We start from the raw sequence: 16,076 nt of genomic DNA on the forward strand, positions 1-16,076 counted from the left end.
ATTATAATTAAAAACAATCCTACTCGCACAAGGACGAACCGTGACGTGTATAACAAAATATTTTGATAAAAGCGTTTTTAAATATGAAATTCTTTATAGAAACTGCAAAACGTATAAATAATGAGGATAAGAGAATTGAAAGAGTTAATTTATGTCATCTGCAGTCTGTGTTAATTTTTACGTTTAACTTTACCTCCTATAACCTTCAAAACTGTAACTTGGCTTGATCCATTTCCTACCGCATTCACAGCGATACAAGTATATTTTCCTGGATCAGTGGTTGTTGTACTATTTATTGTTAATGAAGGATTGTTGGTAGTACTACCACTAGTTCCGGACTCTCCATGTCGGATGATGGTTTTGCCTTTATATGTTTCTAGTATCCAGTAAACCTCTAAAAGAGGTGGACTTGCTTTGACGACTGTACAATTCAAAGTTACTTTGTGCCCATATTTAACAGTGTAGCTAGTTGAGCCAATGTGAACTTCAGGGATGCCTGTCAGGGGAAATTTATCATATTAAGTAGAATAGTTACAAAAACATTAACATCACATTTCAAACCGAATGGATATAACCATGCTCTTTCCTTTTTTTCTTTTTTTTAAATATATATATACTGAATGAATATTTTAATGTGATCGTGAAGGTTTTTCAGTGTGCTCCACATTTTTTTCTTATGTCATTTCTTCATAGACAGAAATAAATATTACAGTCATTTCTGAAATTAATATAGGTTTGATTTCATAACGGGTGAGAATTTGATATTGCCTGATAATCACAAGAGTTATTTAAATTCCATATAATAATAAACAAGCCATAGGCAAATTCATTGTTATTTTCTAAATTAGGAAACCGGAATTTCTATTAAGCGGTATCAAGTTATCATGAGTTATTTCGCCAACATCTCTTTTGGAAAACATTCTTTCTTTCTTTTAGAATAATAAAATCAATGAACTTACCACCATCTACTTTTACTGGTATTCTTCGGCTGAGAGTTTGTCCAGCTTCGTTTCTAGCGTAACAAAGATATTCTCCAGTGTCATGAAACGTTGGAGAATTTAAAGTTAACGAAGGATTATCTATCGTTATTCCAGCTGTATTGAATTCTCCTTCATGTATAATTTTAGCATTTTGCCTATCATAATCATAAAATGCTTTCAAATAAATTGCTGTTATATTTAGAAAAGAATGCACTGTACAGTTTAAGACGACAGGACTGCCATAAATTATAGTTGAATTTCTTGGGATTTGCACTGTAACTGTAGGAGGACCTATTTGTCATACAAACAGGAAAGCAAAGTAAATAAACGAATTAATTTGTCACACAATGTTTGAAAAACATCTCTATGATTATTATCATTTAAACTTTACCAGATGGATAAAAAAGCAATGGACGTCCTGCACTTTCATTTTTCTTTTGTTATGTCTAAGATGGTTACCGCTTTGTTTGATATCCTTTCCTTATGTTTATTGATTGATTTGTCAGAGTTTACCACCGACGATGCAAAAAAACTGTTTACGTTCCTGTTGATCTTCTGAGTGTTGTGGATGGGAAATTGTTTCATTGTAATTATTTGTGTATGTTTAAAGGATTTTTGTGTTTCTGTTTTATATTTCTCGGTGACTGCAGAAAATCAATAAGCGTTGCAAAATGTAAAATTACTATTCAACTCAAATGAACACCAAATTTTAATAAAATCGCATCAAAGAGTGTTGAAAAATCGAATAAGTGTTTAACCCGTTTATTGAAAGTATAAATTGATGTACGTGTCGTAGTAAACTAAATCCTACAAGGATATGAGCATTGCAGGATGACAAAATGATTTTTCTAAATGTTAAACCAGATATTACCTCCCTTTACAATCAGATAAAATTCGGTACTGCTCCGAGTTCCCACTGCATTTCTTGCTTTACAGGTGTACGTGCTGTTTACCATGGGCTTTTTAATCGTCAACGATGGATTTGATATAGTAACACCTTCTATGCCCGAAGTTTTACGATCAATTCTTGTGGTTATTCCGTTATCAAATTCCTCCCAAAATACTTCTAGAATGGGATATCTGGGCGATGTCACATTGCATACTATTTCAACTGGCTGTCCATAGCTAGTTGTATGTTTTTGGTGTGGGATTTTGACCACAGGTAAATCTAAAATAATAATGTATTTCAAATAAGATCTTATATAAAACAGAAACTAAAATTATGTCTACTTCGAACAGGAGAAGATGAGCGTGACAGATTGATTATACTTTGCTCACATACACAAACAAAACAAAAAAGCAAAATACAGAGTTGGATAATAGTCCATATAAAGGGCACAACACAAAACAAAAATCTGTATTAATCTTTACGTTTGCATATTGATATGGAAAAGGAGTAGATCCGGTCGGGACCGATTTTGGCCTCAAATTTCAGATTTATCTGAAAAAAGATTTTGACCACTTTTTAAACACTATGTCTAATAAGTGTCTATTTCATATGATTCAATTAGTTAATGCGAAAGATTTTAACTAATTTTAGTTTTTTTTAAAAACGTTCCGATTCAAGCTTAAATATGACGAATCTACCAAATATGCCGAAAAATGTAACTTTTCAGATGGTTTTTGTCAAAAATGAAAGTGGCCGCATCCGTGTTCATCCTCAACCTTTATATATGTTATGTATTATCATCAAATACAACTTACATTTCAATATTTAGGATGAACACGAATGCGGCCACTTTCGTTTTACACGGAAACCGTATAAAATTTAACTAAAATGCTAGAATTATGAAGATTTCAGTAATTTAGCATGACTTATCGGTGCTAGTACCCGATAAATGTGCATTGTATTGTCAAGAACAGCCCATATTTATGTAGAAGAAGCATTCTACTGTCCATTAAAAAACTAAAAGTTTACAATTTAACAATTTTGTAAAACTGCTATATTTTGGGGCCAAAAAGGAGTCTTACTGGACCTACTCCTTTATAAAATAGCTAGTTTTGAAATTGCATATTTTTTTTTAACTTTGAATCAGATAAAAAAAAACATGAAAATTTTTAAATAGATAGTTTTAATGTGTAGTCTACGATAGTAAAGTATATAATATACAGAAATTGAAACAACAATTTACCTTGGGGATTATCTGTAGCAAATGATGTCGTTGAAGCATGCATCGTCGTCGTTGTAGGAGTTGTAGAAGTAATAGGGTTTGAAATGGCAGTTGTAGTTGTTAAAGTTGTAGTTTTAGAAGTTGTAGCTTTTGTTGTGATAGAAGTTGTTGAAGATGAGCTTGTACGAGTTGTAGGAGTTGTTACAGTGGTAGCCGTATGTGTTGTTGAAGCGGTAGTGGTAGGAGTTGTTTGAGTGCTAGGGAAAGGAGAAGTTGTTTGAGTGCTAGGGATAAGAGTAGGAGTTGTTTGAGTGGTAGGGATAGAAATAGGAGTTGTTTGAGTTGAAGGGATAGGAGAAGAAGTTGTTTGAGTGGTAGGGATAGGAGTAGGAGTTGTTTGAGTGGTAGGGATAGGAGTAGGAGTTATTTGAGTGCTAGGGATAGGAGAAGAAGTTGTTTGAGTGGTAGGGATAGGAGTAGGAGTTGTTTGAGTGGTAGGGATAGGAGTAGGAGTTATTTGAGTGCTAGGGATAGGAGAAGAAGTTGTTTGAGTGGTAGGGATAGGAGTAGGAGTTGTTTGAGTGGTAGGGATAGGAGTAGGAGTTGTTTGAGTGGTAGGGATAGGAGTAGGAGTTATTTGAGTGCTAGGGATAGGAGAAGAAGTTGTTTGAGTGGTAGGAGTGGTTTTAGTGGAAGTGGTAGAAGATGTCGCAATGATAGTTGTTTGGCTTGGAGTAGTGGTTGATGTTGTAGCAGTGGAAGTTGAAGAAGTTGTTGTAGTCGGTGGAATTGTCGTGGTTGTTGTCGTTGTCGTAGTTGTAGAAGTTATAGTTTCACCTGCAAAAAGAAATTGAGATTTGTATGCTTGAAAATAAGTAATTTAAACCGATCAGTTTTGACCAAGTTTTAAGATCTAAGTTTAACTTTCAAATTATGAATTTTTGTAATGCAGTCCTATCTTATAAGCGATGAAGATGAACGACCATGCTTTACTTAAATGAATATGTCCGATATTGATAATAAAGAAAATTTTGAAATCTTTTGTAACAACTTGAAAAATAACGACCGGGTACCAGTCTACACTATTATTTTCCCTCTAAATTTAAAAGTAATAAAATACGATCCCGGCATTGAACAATTCATATTTTTTGAAAACATTACAGTAAAAAGAAAAAGGACAAACAGTTTATCGCTAATCTAATGTAGTTGTCCTAGAATAAAACCTTCACCTAAATTACAATTATCTCCTTTTTCTCTCCGAAAATATCTTAGACAAAATGTTCCCATAACTTCGTCAATAGACAATAGACCATTTGCCAATTACTGATTTGATTCTGTAGTTACAAACTCTTTGCACAAATTACTGCACTTTGTCAATCGTAGACTGGTTCTATACCGGACAAAATTGGTTTTTGCCAATGCAAACCATGATGAATTGAAAGTGATGTATCGACAGTTTTAACTAGTTTGTCAAGAAAGATAACTTCTGAGTTCAAAAGTATTCAACTGAACAGCAATTTAATGCAATTAAAAGATTTGAAAACTTTAGAGATTTCATTACGCATAGGTTTTGCTATTTCTGGTAGTTCTTCTTTGTGAATAAAAATGAATGTCCCTTATAAGGTATGTGGAAGGGATATTGTTGTTAACCGTTGCATCTAAGTGTGAGGTAAGCATTGAGTTGGGTTTTATATGTTTTGTTATCAATGCTTATTTTTTGCTTGCTGATGCTTATTTTTAATTGCTTTGCTTTTGCTTAACATTAGCTATTTAGTTTGTTTCGTATAGAATCTAGTTTTTGCATGTAATTATATTTTAAAGACATTATAAAAATTGAATAGTTTGTAAAATCAATAAGCGACTTAATTCAATTAGAGTACATTGATATTTTGTTAGAATAACAAAATAAGAGAAAGATTGAAGAACTTGTATTATTTATTTTAATTGGAAATTCATGGAGTTCATATTGTACTCACTTTATTTTTCTTGAACCATGGGTTATAATTTTATATTTAATAACAGGGTCTATTGATAACAACCTTTTTCGTATCATAATAAAAGAGAATTCAAAACCTGAGGAGTGTTTTATTTTGATTACATCCAATGAAAACCACTCGACTACAGGTTCACAACTAAACAAGGGATATCTAATTAAAGGGTCACTCACGAGAATTAGAAAATAGACTTTTGAATCTATATTATTTGTCAGCTTACTCTTGTGTCTTTTGAAAGACATTTGAAAGAAAAAGAACAGTTATTAGGAAAATATCTCTTGGAAAAAGATTTTTATCAAAGAGGGTGTGACTATGAAACGCAAAAAACTGTTCAAAAACATACATGAAATTTTCCAAACCAAAACGGAAGAAAAACTTGCAGATGTAGAATAACATATTAGCTCTTATAAAAGCAAATCTTTTCAAGGCACAGTGGAATGATCGAATAATCAGGTCAAATCTTAAATCTTTCTCCTGGGGAGTAGACATATATTTCAACGTCCTTTGATTAATATATCAATTATAAGTGTTTTAACTTACCAGCTTGGCAATACATTGAATGAATTGTATTGGCTAATGTAGACGACAAAGCATCAAAATTGTTGACCTCAATCACAAGCGACGAATTTGATGCTATATTAAGTAGCTCAGTCATTTTAACACCACTGCCGATTCCTATTGCCATGATATTTATACCTCTTTTTTTTAAAATGTCAGCTTCTCCTTTTGTTCGTACAGGGTTATTTGAATGTCCATCAGTTATCACGACTAATAGGTCCGGAGTATTTTCTCTGTCACCGGCTGATTTATTAAAACTATGACTTCCAACGTATCGCAAAGCCACACTCGTATAGGTGCCTCCTCCGTGGTAAGGAACAGTTTTGATTCCATTCTGTACTGCGGACACACTTGAAAACTGATTTAAATTGAATTGCGTTGTTGCTTCGGAAAACGTTACAAGACCTATTTGAATTGAATTCGGCCCTATAGTAAAACCAGAGATCGATTCCACAAGAAACTGCTTCATCTTATTAAAATTGTCTCCTCCAACTGATCCCGATGAATCCAGAAGGAACACAATATCAACCTTTTCCTGGCAATCTAAAAACGAAATTATTGCCTCGATAATACTAATTATATACTGTACACCAACTAATTTTCGCGAGCGATTTATTTTCGCGACTTTCGTGAGTAGAAAAGTTAAATCGTCGCGAATATGTAAAACATCAAGTTAATTTGAAAATCGTGAAACTAATTTGCCGCGAATTGGACTCGAAAGGGCTAAACGCGAAATAAAGTATTCGCGAAAATAAGTTGGTTTACAGTATACAGATACAAATGATCAATAACTTATGTGCATGTGAATATTCAATTTTGAAATTTACCACTATAAAGTTTGCTTATTAAATCTTGTTGTCATCAGAGCGGTAGGAAAGATGAGTTTTGTATAATTATATTAGCCTTAAATGTATCTATTTTTCAGGGTTGTCGATTAAGGTGAAGTCGTAAATGTGCTGTGATTCAATCACAAAAACAGCATGGCATGTATTATGCAGAAAACCTTACATTGAAGTATTGTAGCATGTATGATGTTTTTTCCAAAATGTTACATTTGAAAGTACAAGTGGTCAGTGATATATAAATCTTTAAGATAAGATAATTCGAAGCAACCTTTTCAATGAAAATCCTACTTGTATAAAATCGAAGAAAGCTACTTGTAAAACACTTGTACATTGAGTATTATCAATTTTGTTACATGGATTGTAATCTGATTACCCTACACAAAATGAAAATCCACAAAACATCTACATTTACATTTAAGAGCCACGTGTTAAGTAAAGCAAGAACTAGTAAAATACAACTTTTACTTTACACACGTAAAGATTTCAAATTTAAGTACACACAAAATAAATCAGGGTTTGAACATTTCAGCAAATTTTGATTAAAAAATAAACACATAACAGTTGTTCGATTCTAATAGAATTGAAAAAGCAAATGGGAAATGGGACAAAGCGACAACAACCAGAATATATATCAGACAACAGCCGAAGGCCGACAATGGGTCTTCGATGTAGCGAGAAACTTCCGCATCCGGAGGCGTCCTTCAGCTGACCCTTTAAAAATATGTATAATAATTCAGGGATAATGGACGTTATACTAAACTCCGAATTATACAACAGAAACTAAATTAAAACTCATACAAGACTAGCAAAGGCCAGAGACTCCTGAATTTGGACAGGCGCAAAACTGCATATATAATGCATATATAACAAAACATGCATTAACGTTTCGAAAATGTATAAAATTACATGTTGACTTTGATTGATTTCTGCGAAATTTCATGAATTATTAGCGAATTTACGTCTTGGCAAAACACGACCTCATACAAATGAAAATGTCAAGGGAAAGATTATTTCATTACTTGTACGCTTCAAATTCTGATAATGTTTATTAAAATTAAGTTTTAGAGGTAGTTGCTATTGCGAAATCATTGTAGATTCTGTCGAATTTATTTGACATTTATGGGTTTTAGAAAGTCAAGATGGCGGCTTACTACTCTGTCATTTTGCTTTTGATGGTAATTATAGTAGCCAACAAACAAAACAAATTTTTTTCAAGAGGTTATTGATATGTGAACCGGAGTTCCTACTCACAAATTTAGCATAAAAATCCAAAAAATCAGTTTGTGAGTTAACACATGGTTAATAGCCCCGGTTACCACACCAATAACCTCTAAAAAATGCGTTTTATCCTATATAGTACTGGTACATGTTTATGTAAACATAATGACAACACATTATTGTGCGTATTTTTACTATGAAAATTTCTTTACGCAAAATGACTCAAAATGGCCCCAAGTGCATCTGCGGAGACAAAGAGTCAAAGTTTAAACATTCGTACATAGAAACCGACACCCCATATGCAACCAATAGCCGATGAAATTCGTTTAGAGGAGAACATTTAAATTTTAATATCACTAATAAGGGCAAGTTCTTTGTTATTAATATTATGGTGTGTGATTCGTGATCATGCATAACAGATGACCATGCTCTTGTCGAATCCAATTGTTTTATAGCTAGTTAAACTTTCAACTTGTTTGATATTTAGTAATTGTTCCGATATATTGTAACTCAAACAGAAGACATAAGAAGTTAATGTGATATTAATTGGAATCAAAAAGACCAAACTGTGTAAAATGTATCTCAGACTTACAACATAACTGAATTGAAGTTTGAATTCATATACAATTTTCATACTTTTTGAAAGGATGTGGTGCATATAACTTCTACATTTGTGTTGAGCATGTCTATTAAAAATACGTACGCGTAATATACATGAGAGCTGGAACATTGTTTTTTCAAAACGTGCACTCATATGGGAAAATACTAGTTATAGACTTCGTTATGCGTAGTTAATCACAAACTAAATCTTTTGAAAATAACACTTTACAAAACTGTTGAATTGATTTAAAACAATTGATCATGAAAATCCATTCAAAAGTTATACATGTGGAAGTCTTAAGATTGTAATGGGGAAAAGTTATATTGTGCATGTGATGTTGGTGAACAAGCAGTTTGTTTTTATCATGTATATCGCTGTTGGTTCGGTACTAAGCTATATGATATCATCTAGTTTTAATGTGAGCTATTGATTAATGCAGATGACCTTAACTTGAATATTTTAAAAGAATAACACGTATACTAGCGTTTCATTTATACAAAAACTCACAAACAAGACAAATTTTGAGTAATTCATTTTAATTGATTGAAAATTACACACCAATAAAACTATTGTTTGTTATACATAGAAATAGGAAGATATAGAATAATTGCCAATAAAACAACTATCTACTAAAGATCAACAAATTAATGTGAGAAATCAGAGACCATTATATATACCTATACTTACGTATAACGATATTCAGCTTATATAGACATAGAAATGAATGATTACCATGTTTGCATTAAATCCGTATTTTCAAATTTCAAAAATTAAGTTGTACCTTACATCAAAATTGGTTTGCCAAAATCATAAATAAAGGGACTATTATTTGTATTTTTATGTTTGCATGTGGTAACTTTTTTTAAAAGATAAAAACGTGCATAAGGCGTGTTGTAAAATCAAAAGACTCACTCTGTCCTGATACTTTCACCACAAAAAACACTGAAGCATAAGAGCATTCGTTATAGTTAAAAGTAAACAGTGCGTCGTCCATAATATTTCCTATTTGTATAGGTTTTCTATAATTGACAAAAATTAATTCCTAATTAATTGCACCAAAAAATTAAGTTATGGTAAAAAAAAAAGTTAAATAATAACATAATTAAAACCTAGTTACCAAAAGCCAACATCACAAGTGATAGCTGTCTGGTTGACACAAGCATCTTGTTGTCCATAGTGCTTTTTTTCTGGAAAAAAAATTTGTTATTATAGTTGAGTAGGAAATCGTTTTCTTTTTGTATCACATATATCCTTATTTGTTATCCCAATTTGGACATTGAAATAAAGGCAACAGTAGTATACTCTGCTGTTCGGAACTCATAATCGATTCAGAACAAAAAAACAAATCCGGGTTACAAACTAAGAGTGAGGGAACCACAACAAATATTAGAGGTGACACAACAGAAACACCACACTAAAATGCAACACACACATAAACGAAATAAAATACAACAATGGCCATTTTTCTGACTGGGTACAGGACATTTAAAGAAAACAATAATGGGTTAATCCTGGCTATGTGGCTAGCTACACTTTTCGCTTTTATGGCAATATTAAATATAACATTAAAATGAAAACTCTATATGACAGGACTACAATATAAATAAATGGGAGAAGATGCAGAACAAAAAAACACACCCATAATAGCCATTGAAAGGTAACATGTTTATAACCTAAAACGTCAGACGCGCGTCTCGTCCAAACAAGACCCATTGGTGACGCTCGGATAAAAAAAAGTGCAAAAACTAAAACAAGTACAAATAAAGACGATCATATATGCATGATCATAGCAAGGATTATGTTGATGCTTATATCAACAATGCAAATAAGGTGATGAACTTCATTTTATAAAGAAAGGCTAACACATATAGTATTGTGTGAAGGGTTTACAGTGATAAATAGTTTTGAACCTTTTATCTTTATAAATGTTTGAAATGCCTGAAAATGTTCTCAACTGTACTAGATAAACAGCAAGAACGACACTACACATACATATAATGATATTAAAAAAATAACAAAAGTGCCGTTTTGTTTTCACGACACCTATCTCGTTGCAGTTTTTGCAGTTAAAACATCGCAGAAAGCGTTAAATTTGCAATAACTATTATATGTTTTTAGAACACGTAGCATTTTTCTATTGCAAGATCCTTTTGTTTTATATCTGCTCTTAACCTTGTGTGTTATGTATTAGGTTTTAATTATCTTGCGGGACTCCCTTTTGTCACTATAACCAAGGCATTTTAAAAAACAATATATTCTGGAATGAAATATGCATAAGCACTACTTTTTTATGCTAAGGTGAAAACATAGAGTTGTGAGGCGTATTTTTAACAATTATATACTTTGAGGGTTTGAGAGCTTAAACGTATTTCAAACTTATGGACTGCTTGCACTATTTCCTTTACTTTGAGTCTTCTTCAGAATTTAAATAACCGCTATCCAACATTATTCATGCTGGTAAATAGTCTCTGTTGTATCTCTATGTGATGAAAAATGAATAATATATTTTAGAACCAGAAGGTAAATAAAACAAGATATATATGGAATTAAAAATCTTTGTTTGGGAATCCCAGTGCAATATTCTGCACTGATTTATGATGTTTATATATTCATACTCTTTCACTTAGCACTTGTCTGTATCATTTTTTTTTATGTCAATAGACATTATCTCTGTATTACGAATAAATGATAAAGTCAAGGATTTTGTTATCAGAAACTTTGAAGACCTCTATACCTAAATCTGCCATAGATATACACATTTGATTTTGAAGTTCAAGTACATTTTATTTTGTAATCGGGCTAACACATCTCACTTTTAACGATGAGGCTCTTTACAAAGAACATATAGTCGGATACAATCCGAATAAAATTATCGATTTTATAAATGTAATTAGTCATTTTTCAATTTAATACTAGTATAATAAGATCTTATATAGGAAATTATTTTATCTGTATCAATAACGATTTTTAATCTATAAATTAGAACTAAATTATGCATGATTGTTTTACATATATGAGCATACACGCGTAATGTCTCGCAATTTGTCGGTACCTATATCGTGGCACTGCACGTTGTCGCATCTTTTTGCCTATTGTTAATGACGTCTGTTTACTTAACTATTTGATGTAAGATAAGTTTTTCTCAGATTCATGAATTATGTTAATAGATTTTTGCGTTGAAATTGCTTCTTATAACTCCGATTATCACATGTTTGTTACGAAAACGTCGGATTTTGCATATCTAATAACCTCGAAACTGCTCGGGACAAAGAAGAGGTTAATGGTTATTGTGCCCTGATTCCAAATGACGTGACGTCATTGAATACTTTGTGATAAAATGTTTAAAATTTTACCGTTTATGTTTTATAAAATTGACCTTTTTTCTTTTTCTGCAGAACTTTAATATGTGATAAAAAGAAAAAAAAATGTCTTTTGCCATATTCGCCCGGGTATCATTCCTCGACTCATAACGGTCCTCGACTAAAGCATCGAGGCCGATATGGGAGTCTCAGAAAGATACCAGGACCAATATGGAGAAAAACATGTTATAATCTATACTTATTAGAATTGCTATTAACCCAGCCCTAATACAACCAAAACGGAATGTATCATACTGGTGACGTCGTACTGGTCATATAAATCATGTGATCTATATTGCTTTTCGACCCGGTCCAATATTTCGAATACGGACTGGCAATGAATCATGAAGTAAATGTAAATTTAAATTGTGCATGTAATTTAGGATTTATTGCCAGCCCGTATTGGAAATATTGGCCCTATATTCACATTTGATTTCTGTAAAACAGCATTCAGAACAAGTCTGTATTAAAAAAGTTTGATAATTTAATAAAACTGTTACAAACTGGCTGTTTCTGTATTGGCACTGGTAAAGATTATCGGTCGGCTCTATTGGCACTCGATACAGCAAACCTTGAATCTATACCAGTGCCAATACAGAAACAGCCAGTTAATAACACTGTAGTATACTTAAACCTATACGTTACATGTCTTTTGTATGTTTATGCTTTGAATCTATCTAGAATGTTCTGCCCTTTTTAACTTATGTTTATAGTTTTTTTTGTAGAAATGTTTTTTTGAATCTTTCACAGTCTGTATATGCAATCTTAAACGAGCGCCTATCGTTTTCTGACTTTCATTTGTTGATGTCTATAATACTATTTTTTCTTTTATCGTTATGTGCATAAATAAGGCGTTTGTTTTCTAGTTTAAACGGTTTACTTGAACTTTTAAAATAATTGGGCCCTTTTTATCTTGGTTTTGCAGTTTGGGTTTTTAATTACATCTTACCCTTTGGATTACTACTATAGCTCTACATCTTTTATATAAGCTTTGGATTTCAAATATTTTGGCCACGAGCATCACTGAAGAGACATGTATTGTCGAAATGCGCATCTGGTGCAAGAAAATTGGTACCGTTAATTTTATTAGAGAACGGATAATTTTCATTAATTTAACAAGCCGGAATAACAGTTATATATTTAAGTGGTAATACTTAAGAAAGAAAAATCAATGATCAACATTTATTTCATACAAAATGAGCCGTATTTTGTATCGTTATATCTATCAATCTATTTATAAGTAATTAAATAAAACAATCACAACGAGATAGCGTAATTTCCGAGAACTGAACTATGTAAATACATTATTTACTTTGATAAAATAATAAGTACACTAACATTTAAACATTAAAAACTACACTAGAAAAGGGTATCAGTTTGTAACGTCTTTGTTGATATTAATTATCATTGATATGGTCGTAAATAAAATTATCTATTTTTTTTAAATTTTCATTTGTTGAAATACCAAAGCTTTTGTACCTCAGGAATAGATTACCTTAGCTGTATTTGGTAAACATTTATAGGAATTTGTGGTCCTCATGAGCCTTCAACTACGTACTGGCTTTATTTGTCATTGTTTTTAACATTTTTTATTCGAGCGTCACTGCTGATTCCTTTGTAGACGATACGCGCGTCTGACGCAAATAGAATATTCAATCCTGGTATTTATGATGAGTTAACTTACACTAAATTAAAACTATAATATATTCAACTGAAAAAAGAAGGTACAGCTTATATGATGTAAAAAACCTGAATTGTTTCAAGATAGCTTCTCATTTATATATATATATGTATATTTTCATTTATCTATACAGATCTACGTCAATTATTATAACTGTTAAACTTTTATTGACTCGTTTTTAAAGGGGCACTAGCTGTCAAATTCATGGTCACCAATTTGACTCAAATTCTCACATTTGATTAATAACAATGTAAAACATTTATCCAATCTATCAAACGTTTAAAATAAACAGTTTACGGAGCATGGGGTAGATGATATGTAGGCTCGTTTCGTGTGTATTAAAATCCAGATGCCATCTAATTAACTATCGATTTGACCTCAGATGACCATATAAGCGATGTAAACACAAATAAAGATATGAATAGGTTAAACCAGCACGTGCAATTGGATTTTTATAGGTCTGTTTGATTTGAATTCATAGATTAAAAATATAATTTTCTTATTGTTTTAAACCGTATAAGAATGATTTATGTGGATCGAATTAGTAATCAAATGATTTACCGTAGTTTCACTTTCATTGTTGACATTTTGTTTCTTTAAATAACCAGTTCACGTACAATGCATGCGTTGTCAGTCTCTAGCTAGGGGGTTAAATTGAGTTCACATGAATACCGGTTAGAATGATGATGACGTATTCACTTGCAAGTTAATCAGTCAAAAATTATGTATAATCGCTTATTTCAACAAAATTAAAGCAAATTGATTGCTAAAAGCAAATTATTATTTCATTATTCCAATTTAATTAATGATTAATCTAAAAAAAATCATACTTTATTTTTTTATATATATCGTAGCTAGTGCTCCTTTAAGAAACGAATAAGATAAATGATGATTACCAGTGATATTATTACTGATTGTACGCACAGAAACAATAATTATTCGTTGTCAATATAATTTGAATATGTTATTTCTTTAATAATACGATTCTATGTAGTTAAATATTTATTATAATATCGAAAGAAAGAGGAACATTACTTTTTTTTCCCGCAGAATTCCTATCCTTCATGTGCATGATATACGCACATGCATGTATTTTAAGTAAGTAATTTTTCACACGGCTTATGCGTCGTTTATAGCTTTGTAAAACGAATTAAACAGATATTACAGACGAAGGATGCCAAGATATTTTTAAAACACTTCTCACCTTTAAATTCATCCAAAATAACCCCTTTACTTACTTCAATATTGATATTTATCGATCTAGGTCAATGTAAATAAGAATACATATTAAAATTTGAATTGCACAATTTCCAAGAACTGAAAATGATGATCTACTTTGATAACATATCTTGTCGCGTGATATATAAAGTACGTGTATGTATAAGAAGAGAGTCAAATCGGAATTATTTGTTTCTGTTTCTAGAAGTTAAAACAAAATATGACTCCTTTTACAATAGCGCATCTTAATATGATTTGTATATAATATGAATAAACTTGATTTGAAATTGAACATTATACTACGAACAGATAAACCGGTTTGATTTGTCAAATATATGTAATTGTTTTAAGGTGGTATGGGTGTCTTCCTCCATCTTGGATTGTAAAAAACAAAGAACCAAAGGTCCAGATTTTTCATCAAGTTAGCAACATTTCATGCAGGAATGCAGATATTTAATGTGAATTTTCATTTATAAGAACCAATTTATAAGAATATAACTTATAAATATAATTTTTTTTGCAAATGTTAATTTGTTTTGGTTGTTTTTAGGTTTTTTTAAATTGGCATTTCAAGGGAAGGTAACTCTTAAACAGTGCATTTTCTGAAGGATTCTACATGGAATTTTCCTATTTTGTATTTTAGTCGGAAAAAAACGTACGGTGACCCTATCTTTTCTTTTGATATTCTAAAAGCAGTGTACGAAAGCTCTCTTTTCCTGAAGTGTTAAACAATTCTATCATTTCGTTTGGTTTCTAATCACAAAAGCTTTTTTTTTCCCTGTATAATCCATACAAAATGAGTCATTTTGTCCCGTCCTGTAGCTTGAGAAAATGCGCGGTGACCTATCATTCTTATTATATTTTTCGACATGTGTCAATAGATACTATGTTTTGGCAAAGTATGAAAAAATTCTATCATTTTTATTTTAGACTCCAATACCACCTTAAACATTATGAATAATAGAAAAGGGTTTGTGAAGACCTTAATCTACTATTTTTTTTGTACACTTAAAGAGAGTTATTTCTAAGCGAAGTTAACACACTTTATATTGAGAAGCACTAGGTCAATTTACAACCAGAAGGGATGTGGTCATCGTTTAATATTTTTTCAGCAGATTTATTTAAAACTTTATAATTGTGTTGTCTTTTAAGAAAACGATCAATGCGGTTAACAATGTTTTAGTGTCAACCCTGTATGATTATAACAAGGAAAATGTGTTATGATTGCCAATGAGACAAAAGTAAAATACAAAAATACGGAACGCAGGAGAAAATCATATTGGAAAGTCCCTAATTACATGGCAAATCAATGACAAAACACATCCACTGTCCATAAGAGACAAAAATGACAGAAATTAACAACTAAAATTCACCGTACGGCAGTCAACGATGAACAAATCCCATACCGCATAGTCAGCTATAAAAGTCCCCGAAATGGCAATGCAAAACAATTCAAACTAGAAAACTAACGACCTTATTAAGATAAAAAAAAATGAACGAACAGCAAACAA

General features: G+C 31.6%; 1 protein-coding gene across 1 annotated transcript; it reads right to left on the reverse strand.

Moving 5' to 3' along the window:
- Positions 1-1,828: 1,828 nt before the first annotated feature.
- LOC134723073 (mucin-2-like) lies at positions 1,829-6,180 on the reverse strand. The gene is made up of 3 exons (XM_063586712.1): positions 5,626-6,180; positions 3,113-3,928; positions 1,829-2,148 (listed from the first exon to the last, which is right to left on the reverse strand). The coding sequence occupies exons 1-3, from the start codon at positions 6,110-6,112 to the stop codon at positions 1,829-1,831; spliced, it is 1,623 nt and encodes a 540-aa protein (XP_063442782.1). The 5' UTR covers positions 6,113-6,180.
- Positions 6,181-16,076: the final 9,896 nt, after the last annotated feature.

This window comes from Mytilus trossulus, chromosome 6 (genome assembly GCF_036588685.1).
Source record: "Mytilus trossulus isolate FHL-02 chromosome 6, PNRI_Mtr1.1.1.hap1, whole genome shotgun sequence".
NCBI lineage: Eukaryota > Metazoa > Mollusca > Bivalvia > Mytilida > Mytilidae > Mytilus > Mytilus trossulus.